The sequence below is a fragment of the Notolepis coatsorum genome (genome assembly GCF_963971535.1).
Source record: "Notolepis coatsorum genome assembly, chromosome: 20".
In the NCBI taxonomy this organism is placed as follows: Eukaryota; Metazoa; Chordata; class Actinopteri; order Aulopiformes; family Paralepididae; genus Notolepis; species Notolepis coatsorum.
Window position 1 is genome coordinate 5,276,283 of NC_140184.1, and position 23,416 is coordinate 5,299,698.

The 23,416-nt window shown below is 43.2% G+C and overlaps 1 protein-coding gene across 1 annotated transcript in view; it reads right to left on the reverse strand.

Moving 5' to 3' along the window:
- LOC311247279 (UPF0606 protein KIAA1549L-like) overlaps positions 1 to 22,020 on the reverse strand; it is a gene marked incomplete at both ends in the record, with an annotated part of 170,423 nt that extends 148,403 nt beyond the window's left edge. The window contains one exon of the mRNA XM_084337639.1: positions 21,913 to 22,020. Within this exon, the coding sequence (XP_084193765.1) occupies positions 21,913 to 22,020 (108 nt within the window). The remainder of the gene's footprint in view (positions 1 to 21,912) is intronic.
- Positions 22,021 to 23,416: the final 1,396 nt, after the last annotated feature.

Consider the following 23,416-nt stretch of genomic DNA (forward strand, 5'->3'; position numbering starts at 1 on the left):
TTTGCACCCCCACTTTTTGATCATATGAAAAATATGATATGCCCCCCCCAATATATAACTGTAAACATAACTACGTAATTTCAATCAAATTAATAATACGCAATGACACTTAATAGCGAGTTTCCAAAGATTGTGACCCCCCTGCCCCCCACATTTTAATGGTTTGATCAACTGCCTCCCACGGTCCCTCCCCCATGCGCCTCAGTGAATATAAGAATAAAGTACTTATATCTGCATTTACAGATGCCAGCCTTCAATTATCTTAAGGTACAATACCTGAAATGAAAATAAAAGAAGAATTAATTATAGAATGATAGAAGATAATATGATAGAAGCCCATCTCCTGTAAATAACCTGCACACTGTGTGTGTGTGTGTGTGTGTGTGTGTGTGTGTGTGTGTGTGTGTGTGTGTGTGTGTGTGTGTGTGTGTGTGTGTGTGTGTGTGTGTGTGTGTGTGTGTGTGTGTGTGTGTGTGTGTGTGTGTGTGTGTGTGCGTGTGTGTGTGTGTGTGTCCAGCCAACCAGGTAACATGGCAGAAAAAAGAAAGAATACAGAGCATTTTTCAGTACACCAAAAAGCAAAGTAAGAACCCTAGTAGCCTAATATCTCAAAGACTTAAAGGGCGGGATCTACAAATAATGGATTGCACGGTGTTAATTGCACCCTTACTTACAATTCATTATGAATTGAAAATGGGGGACCCTGATGTAAACAAGACAAAAGTCTTTCTCTGGTCTGCATCCCCTTAACAATTGTGTGTATTGAGCCGTACTGTATTGTACCCATTCTGCAATATGTTAATAACATTTTTAATCAATCAATAACATATTGCAGAATGGGTACAGTACAGTACGGCTCAATACACACAATTGTTAAGGGGATGCAGACCAGAGAAAGACTTTCGTCTTGTTTACATCAGGGTCCCCCATTTTCAATTCATAATGAATTGTAAGTAAGAGTGCAATTAGCACCGTGCAATCCATTCTTTGTGGATCCCGCCCTTAGACTAGTTGAAAAATGTTCATAAGAAAGAGGTGAAATGCTAATAGAAATGTTTCATAATGATGTTCAGTGTATTCTTGCTCTCCTTAACACTTTGAGAGCCCACCACGACATAACACGTGTTATCAGCCCGCCTCCTGAATGCCCACCACGACAATTTGCGTGTTATTTTTTTATTAGCGATCTGAATTCATATTTCATCAACCGAGTCTCTCGTTGGGAAACCAGCCCCATCAGGAGCTCAGATGTGAAAAAAGCGCCCCCTATCGTCTCCCAGATGGTAATGCACCCTTTTGGAATGGACTCAATGAAAATGGATGAGAAAAGAAAAATCCGGAATCCACATTTTACTTCTCAGGCATGTAATCCGAGCCGATTGCAGTCATCCTGGTCCCTCAGAACAGCGTGGAATATGTGTTTCGAGCACCCAGCGTTGGATCAATAAAAGCGATCGATTTTTGGAATGGCGATCAGGAATTAGAATGATCTTTTTGGAGAACATCTGATCTGAGGTAAGGAATCTTGGGATAATCAGAGTTGTAGTCGTTGAGCTCTCAGCGTTCGCCCTATGTGTGTGTGTGTGTGTGTGTGTCTGTGTGTGTGTGTGTGATGTTGAGGAAATTAGGTAATCGATTTTCAGCTCGCGGCCCCAGCGTGCATACGTACACATATACTATCGATAATCTAGCGTTTATTTGAAAACGATTCATAAATAGGCCAAAAAATTACAACATTTTTGTGTATTCTAGAATATTCCAGTACAGGGCGTTTATTATGGAATCTTTTTATTTTCCTTGAAAACGAGGGCTTTTCAAAATGCTATAAAACGGAAATGAACTGATAAAAAAACAATCCGCTTCGACAATGTTGACTGGAAAATGAGTCATTGATAAGCGACGGGCAGATTAGACACATAGATTAAAACATAGATTAGGCGTTATTAACGCTAACATTGAAGTGGATGATGGGCATTCAAGCACTAAATCATGCACCCCCTGCTGGCACTGAAAGTGTTAATGTAGAATGATATGGTGACTGCGCAGACTCGGGAAGGAGAGAAAGAGACACAAGAGTTACAGGTAATGGAAATATCAAACAGTCAGCTTAAAGTGTAGGATAACATAACAAATTAAGACACAAATACTTGGATCATATATCCCCCCCTCTCTCCCTTTCTTTACAGAGTAGCATAAAGATTGTGTATTCAAACCAGTTCAGTGTATTCATAAGTGTATTGCTCTCCTTAACACTATCAGTGCCACTTGTTAACATGGTAAAGCATGGTTGAATGCCACCACCGACTTCAATGATAGCGTTGTGAACGCATATTCTCTCTCTTAAATGATGGCTATGTGTCTAATCTGCCTGTCGTTTATCAATGACTTGTTTGCAGTCAACATTGTCGAAACGGATTGTATTTTTATCGGTTCATTTCCATTTATAGCATTTTGAAAAGCCCTCGTTTTCAAGGAAAATATAAAGATTCCGTGATAAAAGGCATTTACTGGAATATTCTAGAATACACAAAAACGTTGTCATTTTCCGGCCTATTTATGAATCGTTTTCAAATAAACGCTAGATTATCGATAGTATATGTGTACTTATGTACGCTATAGAGGCGGGCTGAAAAATCGATTCTCTCATTTCTTCATCAGCGATCACAGCCACACAGCCACATACACACATAGGGAAAAAGCGTATATCTCCGTGAAAACAGGTCTGATTATCCTAAGACTGGTAAAATAGATTCCTTACCTGAGATCAGATGTTATCCAAAAAGATTATTCCAATTCCTGATCGCCATTCCAAATATCGATCACGCTTATTGATTACAGTGTTGGTACTGTAAATACATAATCGTCGCTGTTCTGAGGGCCGGCGATCACTTGGTCTCTTCAGATGCCTTGACGGAAAAATAAAATGAGCAAACTAACCACTCCCCCTGCATCAGTCTGAACTGATGGGGTGCAGTTACACAGGGAGAGACGATAGGGGGCGGTATCTTCCCAATTGAGCTCAGAGAGACTCTGCAGCACTAATCCGAGGCTCGATTGATGAAATATGAATTCAAATCGCCAATAAAAAAAAAACTACAAAAAACTGCATTTCTCGTCGTCGTCTGATAAAACGAGAATATTCGTCGTCGGCACTCAAAGTGTTAATGTAGAATGATATGGTGACTGTGCAAACTCAGGGAGGAGGCAGAGAAGGAGAGAAAGAGACACAAGAGTTACAGGTAATGGAAATATATCTTTTTTCTCTTTCTTATTAACAACGTGGCCTATTTGAAAGGAGATTGATTTAATAAAAATAAAAGAGCGAAAAATCAATATACAGTATATATACAGTATATATATATATTAATATATTATTATTATTATTAGGGATGCTCGATATTGGCTTTTTTACCAATATCGATATACCGATATTGTCCAACTCTTAATTTCCGATACCGATATCAACCGATACCGATATATGCAGGGTTTCCCCCCCAAAAAACGGAATAATTTCAGGTAACTAATTAACATTACATGAATGAATGAATGAATGAAAACTTTATTTAACAGATTGCAGAATGGGTACAATACAGTACGGCTCAATACATACAATTGTTAAGGGGATGCAGACCTGAGAAAGACGTTTGTCTTGTTTCCATCAGGGTCCCCCATTTTCAATTCATATAGACATATATGACATACATGACATACAGATAGTCAGTACTGCTACATCTATACATTTATGACATACCAGATTTGCAAATACAGTACTGTTTGTGATACAGAAGGAGTCAAGAAAAGGGAGTATATACATTTGACGTAGAAACTGTACATTGGAGGTTGGGTGGGGGGGGTTGGGTACATTGGGATATTGACAACCATACTGGGTAATTTACATTGGAGGTGGTTGGGGGGGGGGGGGGGGCGGGGGGCATACTGTATAAACAAGTAACACTGTACATTGAGGGGGGGGGGGGAGGAGACACTGTACAAACAAACACAATTGTACATTGAACTATTGACAAAACCATACTAGGTAAATGACTGTACATTGGAGGGGGTTGGAATGATTGGGTTAGGATATTTACAGGGGCCAGTGTTGAATTGCAGTCTCCCGTAGGTGTCCCTTGAGAGAGGTTTTGAAAGTGGGTAGTGATCCACATTCCTTTACAGCTTTGGGTAGGGCGTTCCACATTGATGTGGCATAATTGCGAAACGTGTTTAGTCCCTTATTTGAGCCGAATCTGGGTTTGACATGATTTGTGGAGCTCCCTCTGGTGTTGTGATCGTGGTATTCACTGACCTTTGGGAAGTATTTTGACATGTACATGGGTACCTTGGTCGTGTAGTGTATCTTGTAGACCAGGCCCATTGCAAGTTGTTGTACTCTGTCGTCTACTCTAAGCCATCCTAGGTTGTCGAAGTGGGCAGGGGTGAGGTGGGTTCTAGGAGTAAGGTCAAGCAGTAGTCTGACCAGTTTGTTTTGAGATGTTTGTAATTTTGTTTTTAGCGCCTTTGAGGTGCTTTGGTACCATGAGGTGCAAGCATAGTCGTAGTACCCCTGAATGAGTGCTCCTGCCAGAGTCTTCAGGGTGTTCTTGTTTACCAGAGAGGAGATCCGGTACAAGAATCGAGTTCGTTGGTTGACTTTTTTTATTACATTGGATGCCATTTTGTCACAGGAGAGATTAGCCTCTAGGATGGACCCCAGGTAGGTAATTTCATCTTTCCTTGTGACAATATTGTCACCCACTGTAACTGAGAAGCCGTCGGTCTTGCTGAGTTTGTTATTTGAACCGAAGAGAATGGACTCTGTTTTGCCCATGTGTAATGATAGTTTGTTATCAGCGAGCCATATGCAGATTCTGCCTAGTTCCGAGCTGAGGGTTTTTTCAACCTGTAACTTGTTCTTGTCAGAGACCAGCAGGGCTGAGTCGTCCGCAAACAGGAACAAGTTGCAGTCACAAGCTGACGACATGTCATTTGCATAAATTAGGAACAGTAGCGGTCCTAGTATGCTTCCTTGTGGAACACCACAGCTCACTGTGAGGGGGGGGGATAGGGTACCGTTTACCTCCACCATCTGTTCCCTCCCCTCAAGGTAGGATTGCATCCAGCTCACTGATAGACTATCAAAACCAATTGCTTTTAGCTTGTCAATCAGAATGGAGTGATTGACCGTGTCAAAGGCCTTTTGTAGGTCCAGCATGACCATGCCGCAGTATTTGCCTGCGTCCACCTCTTGTTTGATGTGGTCATTCAAATAGAGAAGGCATGTGTCAGTGGAGTGGGATGTTCTGAAGCCAGATTGGAATTCGTAGATTAGATTTTTTTCCGCTAGGTACTTTTCGACCTGTTCATAGACTATTTTTTCCATGACTTTCGAGATGGAGGTGAGAATAGAAACAGGGCGGTAGTTGCCTGGGTCTAATTTGCTGCCCTTTTTGTGCAGAGGGGTCACCCTCGCAATTTTGAAGTCCTTGGGGACGTGTCCCTGTTTTATGGAGAGGTTTATTATGTGTGTGATGATTGGTGTGATGGCGGCTGCTGAGTCTCTGAGGAATTTGGAGGGGATGTTGTCATGGCCAGTGGCCTTGTTAGGTTGGAGGGCGCTCAGTTTATTGAGTACCTCATCTGTTGTTACCGTTTCCAGCTTGAAGTCGTCCTTGCGGACCCCTAGGTTTTTGTAGAAAGCTACTATGTGTTCTACCCCATAAAGCCCTGAGTGGGAGGGTAGTTTGTTTACCAGTGTTGTGGCTATGTTTGTGAAGAAAATGTTTAAGTAATTGGCTACATCCAGCTTGTCTGTGATGAGCGTGTTGTCAGTTTTTATGTTTATGTTTGAGAATCTGGTTTTAAGTTTTTTACTGCATCCTAGTTGATTATTGAGTAATTTCCAAAGTTCACGTGGTTTGTTTTTGTTTTCCTCAGTTTTGTCATTGATGAAATTCTTTTTTGCAGTTTTGATCATGGAGTTTACGTCGTTTCTTAGTCTGTTTCTTTCTAGTTTGAGTTCAGTCACGTGGGCTTGGAGTTCACTGCTCGTGCTTTTAGTAAGCTTTGACTGACTTTTACGAAACTCAGAGCATTTTTTGTCTCTGGTTTTCATAGCGGCCAGTATTTCGGAGTGCATCCACGGCTCAGCGCGATTTTTTACCCTGGTGGTTCTTAGGGGGGCCATGTCGTTTAGTATTGCTGAGAATTTGGTTTTGAAACCAAGCCATGTTTCGTCAACCAGTGTACCATTGAGTTCATCTGACCAGTCCAGACTCTCCAGTTCAAGGTTGAAGGCCTCGCTAGAGTAGGTTTTGAGGTCTCTAGATGTGACTGTTTTGTGGCAGCCAGCCTTTTGTTTTAGTTTTTTTCGGGTACAGAATATCATATAATGATCACTTAACCCACATGCTATAACCCCTTTATTTGAGATCTTGGACTTGTCGGAGGTCAGAATGAGGTCAATGGTAGTCTGAGTTGATTCACATACACGTGTGGGTTGGGTGATTAGCTGGCTGAGGCCATGCAGATCACAAAACCTACTGAAGGCCTTGAAGACGGGTGCATCTTTTCGTTGCATATCCGTGTTCCAGTCTCCAATAAGAATTTTGTCTACATCCTCAACTCCAGCTAAACACCCATCCATTGTATCATAAAAGCCACTATGATCTGGCGGCCTGTAGACTGTGCCAACCAGTAGGGATTTCGCCCTTTCGAATAGGATTTCCACCCATACAGTTTCAATTGATTTATGATTCAGGTCATTTCTGTTGATGAATTTGGTGTCCTTGTGTATGTACATACAGACACCACCTCCATGTTTGTTCCACAACAACATATCTCTTGTTGTGGAATTAACACAACATTATGCATACTTTTGACAATAAATAAAGTCAGAATTTGTTCTTACTTGCTTGCCTGGGTAAATAAAGGTTCTAGAAATGTAAAAAAAATAAAGATTTTAATATTTTTTTTGAAAACCGATACCGATATTTTCCGAAATCACATTTTAATGCCGATATCGGCCGATAATATCGGACATCCCTAATTATTATAGTAATTGGCTATCATACTGCAATATAAACTGAGTTTTATAGTGAAAAGAGCAGCTTTATTGGTCAAGATTGAAGGCTCTATATTGCAGGAAATTGCACGTACAGGTGTTCATTAAATTAAAAAAATAAATCTGCTGTGGACCACCCCTTGCCTGTCACTTAATAATCTTGCACCCCCACTTTCAACTATAACTAGGCGGCCATGTGTGTGTGTGTGTGTGTATAATCACAGGGCTCTACACTAACCTTTTTCCCAAAGAGCACATGTGCTCATAAATAAAAGAATACCAACATTTTTACTTCGATACAGATAGGAAAGGTAATGGAATATATTATTAGATGACAGAACATTCTTTATAAATTTCTTTAATTCCTTATCATTTTTAACTATTGAAACTGTAAATAATCAAAAATAATAAAATGATTCTGTTACAGCTGCTGAGCTATATACTATAGCTACTGTCCATCAATATCTTACTTTTGAATGAGAGAGAGAGAGAGAGAGAGAGAGAGAGAGAGAGAGAGAGAGAGAGAGAGAGAGAGAGAGAGAGAGAGAGTCTCTCTCTCTCAGCCGCCTCTTCCCTCACTATGCCTCTGAGCAGTAGCGGCTCGTGGATGCTTCGCCACTAGGGGCGCTATACCAAACATTTTGCAAACATGTACAAGGCACGCATTGGCGAATATTATCACCATTGCCATCGATCAATATCACAGTCAGTCAAATGCAACCACGTTTCCAATAGCCCAACACAAACACGCACATCTATCTCTCTCTCTCTCTCTTTCTCTCTCTCTCTCTCTCTGATGATGATGTCAGATCCATTCAATAATAATCACATTTGTATATCTCATCATTTTAAACAAGTTACCATTCATTGTCTGAGTGGTTATGCCCCACACGCGGCGAAATTAGAGAGAGAGAGAGAGAGAGAGAGAGAGAGAGAGAGAGCGAGAGAGAGAGCGAGAGAGAGAGAGAGAGAGAGCGAGAGCGAGAGAGAGAGAGAGCGAGAGAGAGAGAGAGACCACGGCGGGTGCAGCATAACAGAAGAGAGAGAGAGAGAGAGAGAGAGAGAGAGAGAGAGAGAGAGAGAGAGAGAGAGAGAGAGAGAGAGAGAGAGCGTTAGTTAAGCATTAGCTGAGTGGCTAACAGCAGCTAAAGTTACCTGAGTTGGCTAAGAGAGAGAGAGAGAGAGAATTAACTCACTTTGTTTAATTGAAACGTGGTCCAAAAAGTGTATGTCCACTGACTGTCCCCCAGACTGTTGTCGATGTATATCCATTCCACTCACTGCCCACTGTCCAGACTCCAGACTGAATCACAAGTTCACAACACACAGCTTCGAACATGTTGCAAACTGTGGCTAAGGAAAAAACTGGCATCGCCACGTCGGCCAATCAGAGAGCGTCTCCGCGAAATGCGGCTATGGAAATTCTAGACGGAAATTCTAAACGCTTGACTAGACCGCTTCAAATCGCGCCCGGATTCCAACATAATAGTCATATTTCAACGCACAACGCGTTACGCACTGATTGGCTGTGACGGATACAGCGATCGAACAGTGACGCGCACTCAGAGCGCTATCGCGTCTAGCCCGGGCCGAGAAATACAAACAAATTAAAAAATTAAAAAAAGTGAGTCACTTCCTGTTCCTGAAAACGAGTATTTTTTTATTTTATATAGTAACGTTATATTGTGCATTGGAAACACAAACATACTTAAAATGAGTAAATATTATTCATTTTAAACATGTTTATATTATTTATAGGGCTATAAAACAAAAAACAAAAAGATACCTTTTCTTGTTCTACTCTCTATATTATAACCAGGGGCCTGAAGGGGGGGCGGTGCCCGTGCGCCCCTAGTGGCAGAGCCGCCACTGCCTCTGAGCGTTCCCAGGGATAGCTTACAGTAGTTAGCATTAGCAGGTTAGCTTAGTTAGAGTTAGCAGCTAACATTAGTTAAGGTTTTTTAGCGCAACGTGGGTATTTAGGAATGGCAAGGATGCAAACCATGTTAGACCATTGGACCCATTGCTCGCGGCGTTTCCGTTGCACATATAGAAACAGCGTAATGTTTGTGCGAAATAACAAGACAGGAGAGCATGTGTCAACTGTGCGTCTGTATTGCAAACAATAACATGGGCATCATAGCGTACATTCTGGTCCCTGCTGGGACGTACCAACTGAACACACCACTGTGGGGGGGTTATACAACATTCCCCATTCCGTTGTAACTGGTGACTCGTGAGATGAGTTGTTACAGAGCTGGTCCACGCTGTTGTGTCTATTATGAAATGACAATTGCGTGTCGACACGGCCACTACGCAAAACTATTACTCGCACACTGTGCTCCTAAATTATTTTTCCGGTTCGCACAAATCAATTTTTAGGGGGCAAATGCGAGTGAAATGCTCGCACACTGTAGAGCCCTGAATCACGATACATCATCCTCATTCAGTCACAAACATCTGTCAAACCATCTGTCTATAGAATTGATCCTTCGTCACAATCCTGTTGTGGCTTCCACCTCGTCACCCCCCGTGGAGGCTAATCAGGCGCCATGCGGAACAGCTGGACGCGTCCTGAGACAGAGGCACCTGCTGTGTAAAATACCTGACAACTCATCTCTCAGTGCTTGATCGTACTGACCATTGTGGTCAGTGTAACTAAACGTCCTTCAAGTCTTAGCATAATGTATCTCTCGTGTTTTGATTATTCCCGTTCTCTGTTGTTTGCTTTTTCCCGTGTTTTCGTTCTTGGGCTAACGCTCGTTGTCTTCTCCTCTCTGTCCCCATCAAGGAACCGTACCTCCACCCCGGAATTCCCCGAATCGCTGTCTGTTAGTTTCCCACTCATTCTTGCTCCCCTGGACTGGTTAGTACGTACGCACATGTAAACAACAGTCTCCAACATTTACACCACATGAGTTTTTGCACGCTAGACACACGCACCCATACACATACTGTAATTGAAACACACATATCTCATTCACATGGACCGTAGGCACACACACACCTCCCCCACTTAGGCCCTGTTAGTTTAGTATGTTTGATGACTCCTTTTACTTGTCTTTATTTATTAAAGTATCATTATTGTATTCCGTCTGTCTCCTGTGTCTGTCTGTCCTGGGTTTCTGCCACACTTGACTCTCTTTAGTATTAGCGTAACAAATCCACTCTCGTGGGGAAAAGGAACGCTTGAACAAGAGTCACGGAGTGTCGTCAACGCGCTGTATGGCTCTGCAGAGCCGCTGCCGCGACTCCCCCTGGACAGAAAGAAGCATTTTATATAAAGTATTCTTTTTGTATGAAAACTAATAAAGAAACTTGAACTTGAAATTGAAACCCCTCGGCTGTGAGCGGAGGCCCGTGGCCAGCCCGTCGACAGGTCAGCACTCTGCTGTGGGCAGGTGACATAGAGGCTCGCTCGGCTCCTGTGACATAGAGGCTAACCATAGAGGGCATCCGTTAGGGAGGAGATTACATACGGAGGGCTCAGAGCCAAAGGCACGTGAGTGCGATATTATCTATACGGTTTTACAGGAGAGCCATAACTAATGTGTTTTGCATGGGGTTGCCAACGAAATTCCTTCTCTGCGCTTGACCCAGCCCGTTGTCCTTCCCCCCAAGCAGACATGGGCTGCAGCGTGGGGCCGCGTCCGGGGACCGATCCAAGTGCTCCTGTCCTGTGTGACTTAGGTGTTGTTAGGATGCTCTACCCACAATGCTTTGTTCAGTGCCAAAAGTCTGTAATGGAATGCTTAAAGGATCAATAGGGCCTAGGCGGCCGCCAGTTTTTGGCAACGTTTTAGATTTCTTATTATATATCGACAGCAATCGAGAGTAAAAAGAATTTATAAAAAGACGTTTGACACTGAAATAAAAGAAACGTTCCGGTAAGGGGCAGGAGCTAAAATAACGACACCCAATCAAACAAACGACTAAGTCAAATGATTGGAATTGTTATGCGCATGACAGTCGCGTACACAAAGGTCTGCTGCTAAAACATAGCTGCCTGCTAGCAACCTAGCGGGGAGTGGCTTTGACCTGATGAGTTCTGATTGGACAGGGCTTGGAATTCAATTAAGTTCTTCCCAAAACCCCTTTAAGTGTTAAAAACTCTTGAACAAGCACTGAACCTGAATATGCACATAGTCCTACACTTTTGGGTGTAATAGAACGCTTGTGCAAAAGGCTGTAGAACGCTTAAGCTCACTTGCACCCTTTTGGCACAGACCAAAACCCCACTTACTGTTTCACCTTTCTGTTTTCCTCACTACCAAAGGGTTAACCCTTTCACTGCGACAATACAGAAGGTTAACCCTTTCACTACCACACGACAAAGGGTTAAACCTTTCACAACCACACGACAAAGGGTTAACCCTTTCACAACCACGCTACAGAAGGTTAACCCTTTCAGTACCACACTAGTGTAGTGTGGTAGTGAAAGGGTCAAGTACATCATTTCAGTTGTGTCAGCACTGTGGTGTCATCAGCAAACGTTATGATCCTCTTATTGTGATATTTGGCAACACAGTCATGAGTGAACAGACTATAAGCACTGGGGGGGGGTGGGGCACAGTGGCTCAGGAGGTAGAGCGTTCGTCTGGTAGTCGGAAGGTTCCCGGTTCGGTTCCCGCTCCTCCCGGGCAGCATGTCGAAGTGTCTTTGAGCAAGACACTTAACCCCTAATTGCTCCCGATGAGCAGGTCGGCACCTTGCATGGTCGCCTCCGCCATCGGTGTGTGAATGTGTGAATGTGAGGAACAATTGTAAAGCGCTTTGGATAAAAGCTGTTATATAAACGCACCGTTTACCATTTACTGTGTTTAGAACCAGTGTAGATGAGCAAGCGTTTCCTACTTCCACAGCCTGCTGCCTGCCTCTCAGTGGGTGAAATCACCATCTACAGGTGGAGTTGCCTGGACCCTGGCCTCCTCTGGGTGGAGTTGCCTGGACCCTGGCCTCCTCTGGGTGGTACAACTGTAGTAAAAGCAGAGCTGAGGTCAACAACATTCAGACATGGAGCTAAAGCGGCACATCATTGAAAAGTGTCGTCACTACTTCCATCACGGTGTGGTCTCCAAGGCCAAGGCTCTTCCGCTCTGCCGGAAGGGAACAAATCAAATCAATTCAGACACCCAGGCAGCCCATCAGGGAGGTAGTTTAAGACCATCACTAGACACACCTGTAATACTGCCATCAGGGGTATTAGTTTAAGACCATCACTACACACACCTGTAATACTGCCATCAGGGAGGTGGTTTAAGACCATCACTACACACACCTGTAATACTGCCATCAGGGAGGTAGTTTAAGACCATCACTACACACACCTGTAATACTGCCATCAGGGAGGTAGTTTAAGACCATCACTACACACACCTGTAATACTGCCATCAGGGAGGTGGTTTAAGACCATCACTAGACACACCTGTAATACTGCCATCAGGGAGGTGGTTTAAGACCATCACTACACACACCTGTAATACTGCCATCAGGGAGGTAGTTTAAGACCATCACTACACACACCTGTAATACTGTCATCAGGGAGGTGGTTTAAGACCATCACTACACACACCTGTAATACTGTCATCAGGGAGGTGGTTTAAGACCATCACTAGACACACCTGTAATACTGCCATCAGGGAGGTAGTTTAAGACCATCACTACACACACCTGTAATACTGCCATCAGGGAGGTAGTTTAAGACCATCACTACACACACCTGTAATACTGCCATCAGGGAGGTAGTTTAAGACCATCACTACACACACCTGTAATACTGCCATCAGGGAGGTAGTTTAAGACCATCACTACACACACCTGTAATACTGCCATCAGGGAGGTGGTTTAAGACCATCACTACACACACCTGTAATACTGCCATCAGGGAGGTGGTTTAAGACCATCACTACACACACCTGTAATACTGCCATCAGGGAGGTGGTTTAAGACCATCACTACACACACCTGTAATACTGCCATCAGGGAGGTGGTTTAAGACCATCACTAGAAACAAGGTCTAGAAGGTCCTGGGTTCGATTCCCACTTGGGGACCAGGTTGCCGTGTTGCCAGGTACCCAGGTGGGGTATCTCCCGGGCCTTTCTGTGTGGAGTTTGCAATGTTCTCCCTGGGTTTCCCGTCCAGAAAAAGAGATTAAAACCCAATGGAAAAACATGCAGAACAGATCGCTAACGCTGTCGCTTCGTCCCTGACGAAGACGGACAGGAGCACTTGGATCGGTCCTCGGACGCGGCCCCACGCCGCAGCCCATGTCTGCTTGGGGGGAAGGACGATGGGATGGGTCAAGCGCATAGAAGGAATTTCGTTGGCAACCCAATGCATGCAGTGTGTGTGTGTTACTGTGTGTGTCGGCCGTCTCGCACATAGATATATATAAACACTAGATGGCTCAAGGCGGAGTCTCCCGCGTAGTTCACCGGCGGCCATCTTGCTACAGTTAACTACTGCTTTAACACTTTGGATGCCAGACCCGATGATAGACGGGTTAACTCGACGACGCTTGGGCGCCAAACCCGAGTATAGTCGGGTTTTCATGGTTATTTCTTTTATTCGATATTTCCAGTCATTACAGGCACACGGACATCTGGGTTAACGTGGGGAATCATTCTGAGAATGCCAATGTGCAATACCGGCCGCATCCACCCAGGTGGCAGTATCAAGCACCCTTTGAAACATGATGTCTTGGTAGGGTGACCAGGTCCCAATAAACCAAATGTGGGACAAAGGGTATGTTTGTGAGGGACAATGTGGGACACCCCCCCCCCCCCCCCCCCCCCCCCAGCGCGCAGCCCCCCCCCCCGCCCTTTTGGTGGACTGTCCCTGTCCCCTCCTTCAAGGCTCATCCGCCACTGTCCTCATTAAAATGACCACAAGCCTAATATGTTTTGCCCTTATTCATTTTATTTTTATTTTCCTTTTGTCTCTAATGGGTGTCAAAATAATAATAATAATAAATAATACTAAAAATAAATTAAATACATTAAATAACCACCCAGACTTACAATCACTTATCAAACAGAGCAGGAACAGTAACACAAGTCTCAACTCACAAGTCCAGGGATTCATAATGAATGTGGTATTACTGCTATTTCAATATTTGCTATGAAATGCATGTATTCAGTTCACTCTGACTGCAGGAAGTTGAGCGTGTGATTATCAAAAATATATATGTGTGCAGTATATTATTAATATATTTTAGTGAAATATATGGCAATATCCATTCCAACCATATCATAATATATGGAAATAGAATAATATACACACCAATATAATTACCATGTGTATATTGTGGATATATCCTTTGATAATATATTGTTATTGTAATACATTTAATAATATATTGGCAATACTCCCACTAAATTCCTAATATATTTGGAATATATTTCATTTTCCCTAAGGGAATCTACACCCTCATACACACATGAATTTAACACACCTTTGGTTGTTTCCTCCCGTGGCTTAACCGCAGGCGTTTTGAGTTCTCTGATCTGTATGACTGGGCATGTTGGACAGTGTGGTAAACAGTTGTTACCTCTGCAGCAGTTATTTTGTCCGCTTGTCCAACGTCTTTAGGTCGGAGAAATGCGAACATGGATTTCTCTTTTGTGTAACCCGTTTCTTGTGGGACTCAGCTTGTCTATGTCGTTTTATATCAAATTCGCCCCCAGAACGAACTATTGCAAAGTTCACAATAAACCCTCTCTGCATCCCCCTCGACATTTCTCACCCATGGGTATTCTGTTTTCCATTCGCTACGGTAACTACACCTCCTCTTTTTGTTTGGTGTGTCCTGCATTTTTTAAAGTACGAGTGTGTTCTAGGCAGCTGTCTGTCTTCTTCTTAATGGCGGGTCGCACGAGCTGTCAGTGTCACTGTCACTCAGCTCTTTGCTATCGCGGAGATTTCAAATAGGCCCCGCTTGTGTGTATATTTTCCCCAACGGAGCTTCACTTCCGCGTTCGGGGTTCCATTGGCTGGGGACGACAACGTTCGCGCAGATGACAACCAATAAGAGGGACATGGTCTCAATTTGCGTGACGCGTGAAAAGAGACAGTTTTGCTGTGCAATCACGCGCAATGCGTGATATCTGGTCACCCTATGTCTTGGCCTGTGGGTCGATCCGAAGTCTCCCGTCAGATTTCTCTTGGTCGGGCAAGGGGACCGGTTGTCCCGATGGGATTGAGAAGCGTGAATTGCTCCCGGTGCATGATGTGTGGCGGATTATGTTGGCGATATGATCTATACTGGGACTCGCGATCAGATAATTGGAATATTCATTTTGGGGTACATCCTAGTGAAGGTAAGGCCTTTATGGTATCAATCCTGCTGTGATCCAACCATGATTTCACTTCGATCACAATATATGTGTATTTTACTCCACAACGATGGTGACAATCAAATCATCAAAAAACTACCCCCCCCCCCCCCCCCCCCCACCCTTTCATGCATTCATGATGAAACATAATACAGATAATATAGATGTGATTTCAAAATAGTAGCGTGTACAGGCGAGAAATGGCAACGTTTTTAGTGAATTGCACGTATTGCTGCATAGCGTCGTTTTCTGGGATTAGACAGGATTATTCTAAAACTATAGTCATATTCACCACGGTATAAAACGGGAATGTATGGATGAAAAAAGTATTTCTTTAACACATATTGAACGATAGATAGTTGATGTCAAATGGGCCATAGTATTGTATCCATAGCTATAATATAGAATATAGTTATAGCCCTGCAAACACCGCCACGTATTAGTATATTTTAGAGTGTCGCGCTTTTAACCACATCACGCATATCGCTGTGGCGTCCAAAGTGTTAAGGTGAGTGATCTGTAAAAACAAAAATACTCTTTACAGTAACTCGCTGACATCTTGACGGATTTACAAACGGTTTGGTTTATTACAAACGTTATTAACGTGGCTATGATTCTTGCGTGGAAGATTCTTTCTTTTTTCATATGAAAGTCCATTATAAGTATGCAGTATGATAACTACATCTCTGACGTAACAAACCAAACGGTTGAAAATTTAGCAAGCTATGGTTATTTCAATAGTACATGCACTACACAGACATTCATGTTATGAGTGGGCGTGCTGCCCTGTAGCAAGATGGCCGCCGTGTGGCAACGTCGGTCTCCGTTGGCCAGCAGCGCAGGTGAGTCATCTAGTCTTTATATATATATCTATGATCTGTGTGTTTGCTGCATGATACGTTGTACAAAGGCTAATCAATAAATGTACTAAATGTACTTCTAATTATTATTATTATTATTATTATTAATTATTAATTATTATTATTATTATTATTATTATTATTATTATTATTATTATTATTATTATTATTATTATTATTGTTATTGTTATTATTATTATTATTATTATTATTATTATTATTATTATTATTATTATTATTATTATAACTTTATAAGACCATCACTAGACACAACTGGGCACCTCGACAGCTTTTTCCCCTGAGCAAAGTGCTTCTATAAGTCACCTCTATTCAGCCACACCTCCCACCACCACCCACCGCCCTGCGCGGGATCCTACTGTACACCACGACACCAGACTCTATATAGCACCTGTCACGTATTACTGCACAGGGTACTACTGCGCTGTTGTGCTATTACCACCATGTCATCTCAAATGACCCGTCACCGCACTGGATTTACTGTAGTCCGCTGTTCCCGTTGCTCTGCCTCGGCAATGGCCCCGGCGTCGTGCGTGTTTATTTATTACGACTGCTTAAAGTGCACTCATGCACTGTGGGTGACTCACGGCCCTTCCGACAATGTGTACCGTGTTGTACGCTATATGTATACATTTATAGACACACCGCGACAGCAATCTATACATTAGGTACTAGGCCTGTCCCCGACTAAGGATTTGTTTAGTCGACTTTGATTGGCCAAATTTTTTTTTTTACATACATATAGTACACATTACAGTACACACATATAGTACACATTACAGGACACATTACAGTATAGTATACCTGCAGTATATAATAGTATATAGTACATAATAGTGTATACAGCACATATATAATGTGATATGAGATATATAGTGCATGATATATACAATATAATATAGTACCATAATATAATAGTATATACTGCAAATATAGTTCAATATAATATACAAATTAATTATAATATGATTATATAATGTAATATAATATAACGTACAATACAGTATCATATGTATGTTGTTCATTAATATGCAATTAAAGCTCTTCTTCCCTTCTGTACCTATCAAAAATAGATTTCTTTAGTCTAGATTTGAATTGATTTATGTTTTCACAATATTTTTGTTCATCCTCTAGCCCATTCCACATTACCTTAGTCGTTTTTTTTCCAGTGGTTAATTACTTACTAATTGTGTTGTTAACCCTTTCATTACCACAGAAGGTTAACCTTCTGTAGTGTGGTAGTGGTAGTGAAAGGTTAACATTCTATCCCCAGGCCATCAGGCTGCTCAACGAACAATGAACACTACACAACAACAACCATCAAACGCACATAGCACACACATCCACACGCACACACTCACTTTAAACAAACACACTGTAGCACCCACTCCACACACTTTATAGCACACACTCACTTTAAACAAACACACTGTAGCACCCACTCCCCACACTTTATATTTATTGATGAAGGATTGCACTACAACTCGTACACCTTACTGTAAATTGTACCTAAATTGTACCTCATCCCATTTCTGCTTTGCACTATATAGTATTGTACATTAGTACACTGCATAGTATTGTATATTATATGGTAACTCAGTTACGTCTATTCTGCATCGAACATTGTACATATGTCTATACTGAACACTGTGACCTCATTTTCTACTTCTAATTTACATGCTATACTATGTTATTTGATACTATCTTGTCTAGCACAGTCTCTGGAGCGTAACAGTAAGAAGCATTTTGTATGAAAGTATTCTGTACTTCTGTATGACAACTATTAAAGAAACTTGAAACTTGAAACTAGTGTAGTAGTGAAAGGTTAACATTATGTAGTGTGGTAGTGAAAGGTTAACCTTCTGTAGTGTGATAGTGAAAGGTTAACCTTCTGTAGTGTGGTAGTGAAAGGTTAACCTTCTGTAGTGTGGTAGTGAAAGGTTAACCTTCTGTAGTGTGGTAGTGAAAGGTTAACCTTCTGTAGTGTGGTAGTGAAAGGTTAACCTTCTGTAGTGTGGTAGTGAAAGGTTAACCTTCTGTAGTGTGGTAGTGAAAGGTTAACCTTCTGTAGTGTGGTAGTGAAAGGTTAACCTTCTGTAGTGTGGTAGTGAAAGGTTAACCTTCTGTAGTGTGGTAGTGAAAGGTTAACCTTCTGTAGTGTGGTAGTGAAAGGTTAACCTTCTGTAGTGTGGTAGTGAAAGCGTTATGGTTGCCCTAGAAATGTAGCATTTTCATGATCACACCTCGGCGAGTGCTCCCTGTCCATAACACACAGCCTCAGACCTGGGTAAGTTTGTTTGTTTGTTTAACCTTTATTTACCCATGGTATGTTCGCTGAGCACAGATGCTCTTTTTCAGGAACGCCCTGCTTCACATTCACACAGTTCCATTCACACCTGGGAGCTGCCCAGTACAACCACAGTCGACACCATTGGCCACTAAGCAACTCCACTGGAGCAGTTGGGGGTTAAGTGCCTTGCTCAAGGGCACTTCAGCGGTTGGGATTGAACCGGCGACCTTCCGGTGACAAACCCGCTTCTCTAACCTTTAGGCCACCGCTGCCATTAAGTGAGGTTTTCACTTAATCAAACACACCCAGACTTTACTCTGTGCCAAGCCGGTTGTTGCACGGTGTACCAACGTACTGTATGTGATATTCCAAACTCGATGATTAACCTTTCTCTGCAATGTAGTTTGGATGGAGTTGACAGACAAAAGATAGATGCCAATTTTCCTCTCTTTGCGTTCAGTAGAAAGCTATCCGGCTGTACTGTAGAAAGCTAGCCTAGCTTAGCACAATGAACAGAGAAGTGGATGAGAAGCGGCTAGCCTAGCTTAAACTCCGGGCCAACACCTATAGGCTAGCAGCTTCTCATCCACGTCCATTCATTGTGCTAAGTTAGGAAACCAAGAGGAAACTAAGAGAGGAAATTAGTAGACTCTACCTTCTCGTCTGACTGGGTTTTGTAAACTGGTACTACGAGAACAATTAGAGCTGAGAGGGATCTTTACTGTGATCATTGATTGATTGATTGATTGATTGATTGATTGATTGGTTGATTGATTGATTGATTGATTGATTGATTGATTGATTGATTGATTGAAAATGTTATTAACAGATTGCAGAATGGGTACAATACAGTACGGCTCAATACACACAATTGTTAAGGGGATGCAGACCAGAGAAAGACTTTCGTCTTGTTTACATCAGGGTCCTCCATTTTCAATTCATATTAACATATGACATACATGACATACAGGTAGACAGTACTGCTACATTTAGACATTTATGACATACCAGATTTACAAATACAGTACTGTTTGTGATACAAAAAAGAGTCTAAAAAAGAGAGTATATACATTTGACGAAGAAACTGTACATTGGAGGAAGTTGGGTAGGTGGGGTGGGGGTTGGGTGGGGGGGGGGGGGTAGGTGGGGGTAGGTGGGGTGGGATAACTGTACATTGGAGGTGGTTGGGTGGGATGGGTGGGGTTGGGTAGGTAGGGGTAGGTGGGTGGGGTAACTGTACATTGGAGGTGGTTGGGTGGGTGGGGTGGGGTTGGGTAGGCGTGGTGGAGGGGGGGTAACTGTACATTGGAGGGGGTTGGGTAGGTGGGGGTAGGTGGGTGGGGTAACTGTACATTGGAGGTGGTTGGGTGGGTGGGGTGGGGTGGGGTTGGGTAGGCGTGGTGGAGGGGGGGGTAACTGTACATTGGAGGGGGTTGGGTAGGTGGGGGTAGGTGGGGGGGGTAACTGTACATTGGAGGGGGTTGGGTTAGGACATTTACTGTACATTGGAGGGGGTTGGGTTAGGACATTTACAGGGGCCAGTTTCGAATTGCAGGCTCCCGTAGGTGCTCTTTGAGAGTGGATCATTGGTGTAATGATGCTGTGTAGTTAAGAAGCACTGGCAGACCCAGACGCCACTTTGGGGAACTTGGGTACCATAGAAACGAGCCATTATCTAACGCAGGGTTTGTGAAGCCAGTGGGCAGTAATCGGTTAAACATGGCACAGAGATAAAAGTAGCAGAAATATGAATGACTGGAGAAAAAAATCACACTTATTTTGTGTTGTTAACATTGCTGTATTCATCCACAATCATTTAGAAGATTTTTTTTGTTCTTTTGAAGGAAGCTTCTTATGGAACAGCCGAAGTTAATGAATATCCTAATAAATAAAACGACAAACAAACCAGCTATCAAAATGCTCAACTTAGTCTGTGTCATTAGAGGTGGGTATTTGGCTCGCTGGCTCATTGACTCCCATTCATTCCAGCTGCAATGCGGGTGCCATGTAGAGGGAGAACTGTGGGATACCTATAGTGACTGTTGTCATCTCCTTCCATGGTGCTTCTAGACACACGCCGTGTTGAGATTGTTGTCAGAACGTGCACTGAGCCACTCTGAGCACGATAATTATGAAGTGACCTGATGTTCGCGGAGACCGCGCACACCGTCCACCATGTAGACCGTACGTACAGGCCACGAGAGGTCTAAAACACGTATTATCAGCCAACACGCGTTAGGCCTGGGACACGCTGGCTACCTCAGCAGCACGTGTGCGCCACAGAACTAGGGTTGGGTACCATTCACATGTGATACCGGTACCAGTACCAGTGCCTGGAATTCGGTATCGGTACCCAATGGTACCTTTTTCGCTATACTTAACTCTCTCTGTGATAAGAAAACATTTTGAGAAGTCCAAACTTCTTAACTTCAGCATTGTTATTTTTTTATATATATTATTTTTATCCTCTTTTTCTCTGCTGATTTTCAATTTTCTTCCCATCCCAATTTAGTCGTTATGCCAATCCCCCCCCCCCCTACCTGGTTGTTGTGCGCATGTTCCTCCTACTGGTCGGTACAAGGGAACCCTGAAGCCTACCACATGCTTCCTCCGACACATGTGGAGACAGCCAGTGGCTCTTTTTCCCCTGGCAGCGAGGGCTCTCATTGGTGAAGCGTAGCGCGTGGAGGTCACACTGCCTTCACCATTTCCTGCCTTTCGCTGAGCAGGCGCCCAGACCTGACCTGGCAGATTACCACCCTCGACTTCCCTCCTGCTAACTTAGCCAAACGAGTTAGTATGACGATCGGCCAAAGCCGCATGGCAATGCTGACTCCGGGAGTCGAGACCGCAGCCTCTTGCATTGGTGACGAGCGTAATCTCCGCTACGCCATCCGACCGCCCTTGCATTGTTATTTATTTAGAACATTTTGTTATTTATTGTTTATTGTATTGTAACACACCATACAAAATAAATCGCATGAGCATGTATTGTGTTTGTAAATGTTGAAATATCAACATTATCTGGCCGTCCTCAGTAATTATTATCAAACTCCTCTGACCTCGTCTGGTCTTTCCAAAGACCCAAGAGACGGGACAGTAATATATATATATATTGTGGGAAGGCTCCCTCTTGTCTATCATATTACACTACCTTATACTAAACATGTGTAAAGGTACCGAAATCTGGTGCTCTGTAGGACCGATGTAATAACTTCGGTACCCAACCCTACACAGAACATGTTGTTTTTTGGCGCTGGTGTTAACAGATTCAGAGCACACAGCCCCCGTGAGCAGAGCAGCCCTCAGTGCACCATCACCCAAGAGATTCGGCGTCTAGCCTATTCTCTCACGTGAGAGATGCTCGGTACTAAATAGACGGTGAACGATTCTCTGTTGATGATGCTGCTGCCTGCGTGGACAGCATCACAGTCCAGCTGCTGCAGTCCAGCGAGATTCATTCGCTTTGTTGGGTCTTCATTCTGTGACACACACACACACACGCACACAAATGCACGCAAAAGTGCACACGCACACACAAACACACACACACAGGCACACACACACACACAGGGACGTGCACAAGACTTTAGAAAGGCAGGTGCCTGAAATCATAAAAGGTCATTAATTAGTAAATGTAATGCGAGCGCGGTTAGCGCGCGAGCCCGATTTTTGGGGTTAATACAAGTATATCATGGTACATTCAGTTTCACCGATAGATGTCACCAAAACTACATAGTGTCCCTTTAATAACACAATATGCGCTCCAGACCAACAGCTGCGAGAGAGAGAGAGAGAGAGAGAGAGAGAGAGAGAGAGAGAGAGAGAGAGAGAGAGAGAGAGAGAGAGAGAGAGAGAGAGAGAGAGAGAGAGAGAGAGAGAGAGAGAGCTGCGTGATTTTCCTGCACTAGCAGCAGCAGACAGAGAGGGGCTGGCGACGTGTTTCACGAAAATATACAGTGCACTGCAAACCCAACATTTTATTTTGTTGGGCAAATACCTTACCTGATGTGTACTCTTGCTTTGTTTTAGTTGAAATAGTAACTGTAAAAAAAGAGGACTCGAGTGTGAGGGCACTGTGAGCTCAACAACAGCTGGATATCAATTTCCTGTTCAGTGCACTGCTGGCCCTGCGCGGTTTACATGTTGGCTGGAAGGACCTATTATTTACGAGAGGGGTGGCATTTCTCTCTCTTTCTTTACCTAATATTTAGATTCTATCGTGACATCTTTCATTTGGAAGGGCAGGGCAGTATATATATATGTGCAACTGTAAAAAAAAAAAAAAAAAGAGGGTGGCATAAAAAGGGCACTTTCTAATGAGAAATGAAAAAGGCAGGTGCCCGGGCACCCCTTCACCCCTATGTATGCACGTGCCTGCACACACACACATACACACACACACTTTACTCCTTGAGCTGAGCAAAAGCCCTTGAGCTTCAACCACTACATTTGACCTTTGACCTGGGTCACGCAACACTCATCTGAGCCACCGCATAATATAATACATAATAACCAGTGTGGGGGGGAGTAGCTTCACTCCGTGTAATAAAAATAAGTAGTGTGTAGTGGTTATTTTCCAAATAACTGTAGTTAACCATTTCACTACCATACTACAGAAGGTGAACCCTTTCACTACCACACTACAGAAGGTGAACCCTTTCCGTCTGTAGTGTGGTAGTGAAAGGTTAACCTTCTGTAGTGTGGTAGTGAAAGTGTTAACGAAACAATATTGCTCCTGAGGGTAGCTTTGTTGTAGTTCAGCTTCTTCCACTGTGAAGTAATTGGTAGTTTGCACACAAAAAAAACGATGCTTTCTGAGTAGCTTCCCCAACACTGACCCTTGACCACTGCTCA